The sequence below is a fragment of the Chroicocephalus ridibundus genome, chromosome 19 (genome assembly GCF_963924245.1).
Source record: "Chroicocephalus ridibundus chromosome 19, bChrRid1.1, whole genome shotgun sequence".
Taxonomy (NCBI): domain Eukaryota; kingdom Metazoa; phylum Chordata; class Aves; order Charadriiformes; family Laridae; genus Chroicocephalus; species Chroicocephalus ridibundus.
Window position 1 is genome coordinate 5,645,233 of NC_086302.1, and position 4,928 is coordinate 5,650,160.

General features: G+C 61.3%; 1 protein-coding gene across 1 annotated transcript; it reads right to left on the reverse strand.

Annotated features, from left to right (window-relative positions):
• Positions 1–416: 416 nt before the first annotated feature.
• Positions 417–1,756, reverse strand: ID3 (inhibitor of DNA binding 3). The gene is made up of 2 exons (XM_063355840.1): positions 1,184–1,756; positions 417–488 (listed from the first exon to the last, which is right to left on the reverse strand). Exons 1-2 carry the CDS (start codon positions 1,502–1,504, stop codon positions 432–434), a joined length of 378 nt encoding a protein of 125 aa, XP_063211910.1. The 5' UTR covers positions 1,505–1,756; the 3' UTR covers positions 417–431.
• Positions 1,757–4,928: the final 3,172 nt, after the last annotated feature.

Sequence of the window (4,928 nt, forward strand, 5' to 3'; positions counted from 1 at the left end):
TGGGGGGTCGGGACCAGCCGCTCCCCGCCCGCGGTGGCCGGGCCCGGGGGAGGCGATGGCGGGGCCGGTAGATCGCAGACAGCCCGGCGCCACGGAGGAAGCTGCTATTTACCTCCGGCTGATAACGAACCAGGAACCGACACTCGCTGCCTGTTTGCTAATTGGCACCGGGAGGAGAGAGGAGAAAGGCGTGGGGGGGGGGGGGAGGGGGGGGGTGTTGAAGGAGAAAAGGCGGGGGGAGGAGGAGGGGGAAAAAAAAAAAATAATAAAATACCATTAGCGCCGTGGTAAATCTGGGTTTGGGGATTTGGGGGTCGCCCCAAGCCGGGGGACCGCGGTGCATCGGGGCCGGTGTCGGTCCCCTGGGGATGCTGATGCTGGAGGGGGGGGGTGTTGGGAGGGGGGGACACACTCACCTGATGGAGGAGCCGTTAGTGACACAAACTTCTCTCGTCTTTGGAGCAGAGTTCAGAGGCGAGCCCGGCCGCCTGCGGAGAGCGGGGACAGGGATCAGGCCCCATGGCCCCCCACGGCCCCACCGCGCCAGGACACATCCCCCCCCCCCCCCCCCAACGCACCCGGCACGGCGCCATCACCCCCAGCCCAGCATGTCCCCCCCACATCCCAAACCAACATATCCACATCCCCCCCCCAACCCGACATGTGTCCGTCCCTCCGTCGTGCCCCCCCAAAAGCCAACATACCTCTCCCCCAACTCAACATATCCACATGCCCCCAACCTGACACGTCCCCCCCCCGCCCCCCCATCCAACATATCCACACACCCCCAGCCCATGTGTCCCGTCGTCCCCCCTCAACCAACGTATCCCTACCCCCCCAAAAAAAACCCCAACATATCCACATTCCCCCAGTTCAGTATGTCCCCCCCCAACCCAGCATGTCCCGTGTGCCCCCCCCCCAGATCAACATACCCACACACTCCCATCGCGGCATGTCACCCCCCAAACCAACATATGCCCTCCAAAAGCAGCATCTCCGCACCCCCCCCCCGCCCCGACACCCCAAAACCCAACATCTCCGCACCCCCCCAGCCCGACACGTCCCCCCCCAACCCGACCTATGCCCTCCAAACCCAACATATCCACATCCCCCCCAGCCCCACACGTCCCCCCAAAACCCTCCACCTCCGCCGCCCCCCCCTCCAGCCCAAAAGAACCCTTACCTTGAGCGACAGTAGGGTGGCCTCGGGGGAGGGGTCGCGGCCCTTGGCCCCCTCCTCCAGCACGATCTGGAGGTCGAAGATGTAGTCGATGACATGCTGGAGGATCTCCACCTGGCTCACCTTGCTGCCTTGCGGGATTCCCGGCACCAGCTCCCGCAGTTTGGAATAACAATCGTTCATGTCGTACAGCAAGTTCATGGGCTCCTCCAAGGCCGGGCTCTTGTTGTTGCCCCCCCGGGCGATAGCCAAACTCTGCTCCGAAAGGCAGCAAACGGCCTCGTAGCAGCTCCGGACGGATCGCACCGGGCTGATGGCTTTCATGGTGGGGAGAGGGGGCGGGGGGGGGGAGGGGGGGGTGTCTGAGCACTGCTGGGGATGCTGGAGGGAAGGGGGGGGGGGGGGGAGGGGGCAAAGGGGGAGGGAAAAAAATGCCTGGGCGCCTCCTCGGTGGGTGCCGCGACGGCTGGGGCTCTGCTGGGACCTCCGAGCAGCGGGACCACCAAAAGCTTGGACCACCGAGCCCCGGGACGAGCAGCTCCACCCTCCCCCCCAACCCCAAACGCTCCGAGCTCCTGGCGCACTGGGGAGGGGGCACCCCCGCGCCGCTCCTTATATAGGGAGCCCCGCGGGGGCCCGCCCCGTATGCAAATGAGGTATGGCCCCACCCCTTTTATGTTAATGACCCACTAAACCCCACCCTTGCATCTAAATTAAGCGAGAGGCACCACCCCCCCCACCCCCCCACCCCCCCCTCCAAAATGACCCTTGGTGGCCGGGGTGGCCCCACGGGGTGGGGGGGGGGGGGGAAAACCTGCGCGGTCGTGTATCCCCCCCCCCTCCCCACATCCAGACCCCAAACCCGCTCCCGTGGCCCCCCCAAAACCCCACCCCAGCTTCCCCCCCCCCCCCGGCCCCCAAACTGCTCCCCCAACACCCCATCCCAGCGAGTCCCCCCTATTTTTAGGCAGGGCCACGGTGGGGAGGGACGGGGGGGTGTCCCGTCCCCCCGTGTGTCGTTTGTGTGTGTGTGTGTGTGTGTGTGTGTCCCCCTCCCCGGTTTTTTTAGGGGGCGATCCCGTAAGGAAATTAGTGCCGCCCTGTTCCTCAATCCGCTTCTCATCTGACCTCCAGACTTTCTGGCGTCGGGAATTATCTTGTGACCAGCAGAAAAAAATTAATTGCGGTAAAACTGAGGTTACGATGGAGAAACCAGATTTAGGTCAGCAACTGCGAGAGGCCTGGAGGGGTTTTTTTTTTTGGGGGGGCTTTTTTTGTTTTTTTTTTTTTTGGGGGTAGGGGGGGAGGCCCCCAAGGAGATTTATAGGCAGGGGGGTTATTTCAGAAAAAGTGATGAAGGGGGAGACGAAGGCAAATTCCAACACCCCCCCCCCCCCGCCTCCCTCGAACCGTCGCTGCCTCCAAAAGCTCCGAAAAAAGTTGGAGCGATGTGGGGCGGCCGGTGCCCACGCGTGTCGGTGGCACATGGAGGGGTCCCGGGGGGGGGGGGGGGGGGCGGTGTCACGGCGCCAGAGTGTGAACCCCCTGTTAAAATCGAGCTGCAATGCCCCCCCCCCCCGACATCTTGTTTTGGGGGAATTTCCATAGGTTTTGCTTAGAGGGGGGTGAGAGCAGGAAGGGGATGTTACAGCCAAAAGGGTGGGGGGCACCCTGGGACCCCGCTCGGCCCCCGGGGGTCCCAGCTAATGGGGGGATTCGGGGGGGTGGGGGGGCAGAGGCACCTGGACCAAATTACGCCTGCCCACAGCAGCAATTTATTCCAGATCTGCCCAAATCCCAATTCGGTGCCGCTGGGTTTTGTTTCCCCCCTTTGCAACACCCCCCCCCCCCCCAAACTCCCCCCGGGAGTCTGGGGGCCGCAAGGCGGGGGGGGGGGCAGCCGCCCTCCCCCCTTCACCCCCAGCCCTTGAGCGGCTCTATGCCCCCCCCCCCCCCCAAACCCCTCCTGAAAGCAGCACCCAGCCCTTTGGATTGGGGTTGGATTATTTTTTTGTCCTTTTTTTTTTTTTTTTTTTTACACCTCCCCTTGCCCCCCCCCCCCCTTACGAATTTCCTGGGAAATCGCCTCCGTGTGAAGGGTGGCAGATCGGAAGAGCCATAATTACCCTTATTAACCTGCTCCGGGGCAAGCGGCAACAACGGGACCCCCCCCACACCCGCTATAAAAAAAAAAAAAAAAAGGGAAAAATTAAAGAAAACTTTTTTAAAAATTAAAAAAAAATAAATTAAAATTTATTTTAAAAAAGCAATTTTTTTAAATGAAAAGTTACAAAGCGTTTTAAAAAAAAAAAAAAAAAAAAAAAAGTCTTTTCAACCCACCCGAATGCTTTTTATCCGGTGAAGCGACCCCCCCCCCCGCCTCCCCTTCCCCCCAATCCATCCCATCCCCAAAACACCGGCGCACCGCCGTCTCCCACCCCCCCACCCCCCCCCCTCCGCTTATTCCCATGCCTCCCCCCCCCATTTCCCGAGGGATGGGGGGGGGGGCTGAAAGGCTGCTCGGGATTGCGGGGGGGGGGGGGGGAAGCTTTTGTTTGCGGGGGGGGGGGGGGGTTGTTGGCGGCGGTTCCCACCGGGCGCTGCCTGGGCGGCGGGACCCGCTGCCTTTGCCCAGCTGTGGCCCGGGCCCTCCAGCTGTGTTGATCTAACTCCCGGCCCCAGACAGCCTGGCGCCAGCCCTGCGCACGTCATGCATTCACACAGGGATGCGTGGCCAAGGCAACCTTCCTCCCCCCCTCCTCCCCCCCCCCCTCCTCCTCCTCCTCCTCCTCCTCCTCCTCCTCTTCTCTTCTTCCCCGCCATCCCCACCACCGCCGCCGCCGAGCGCCGCTTTGTCATTTTCGGGGCGCTTTTTGCCGGTTTTGGGGTATCCCCGACCGCGCCGAAGTGGCAGCGTGAGGATGTTTCAACCCCCCCCCCCCCCCGCTGGGGGGGTCACGTTTTTAGGGTGTCGGATCTAGATTTGGGGTGTCCTCGCTCCGTGGCTTGTTTTTTTCTTTGGGGGGGGGGGGCGTGTGTGTGTGTGGGGGGGGGTGCGCGCGTGGATTTTTTGGCGAGGAGGAGGAAGGAAAAAAGGGGGGAGGAAGGGAGCGCGGCTGCTGCGGTGCGGGGCGCGATGGTTTCGGGGTGAAAAAGGCCCACACTGGGCGTTTTATTAAAATTAAAAATAATATAAATATAAACACGAATATAAATATAAATAAAAACAATTTTAAAAAAATTAAATTAGAAATAAATAGAAATAAAAGGAGGAGAAGGAGCGGGAGTTGGGGTTTACCCAGCTCGGCGAGCCCCCCCCCCCCCAAACAACTCAAAGCCTCCCCATGTCCCCCGGGGGGGGGTGTGTGACCGGGTTCCCCCCCCCCCTTACGCTCCCCGCAACCTTTCCCCCTTTCCCGGGGACGGGGCGTTAATCCCGTGTGATTTTTGCGCTGCAAATATCTACGGAGGTCCCCGCGGCTCGTCGCGCTTGGGGCGGGGGGGTTCACAAGCAGCTTCTTCCCCCCCCCCACTCCCAACGACAAAAAAAAAAAAAAAATCCACCCCTTGGGCTTGGGTTTGGTTGGATATATTTATTTTTTTTTCCTTAAATAAGTCGGTACAGGTGGCAGGATGTGAAGGACGTAAAGCGGGGTGGAAAGGGCCAGATTCGGCCCGGCCGCCGTGGGGCGAGTGTGGGGGTCCCGGTTTTCCCGCGGGGGGGGGAATTCAGCGCCGGCGTTTTTTG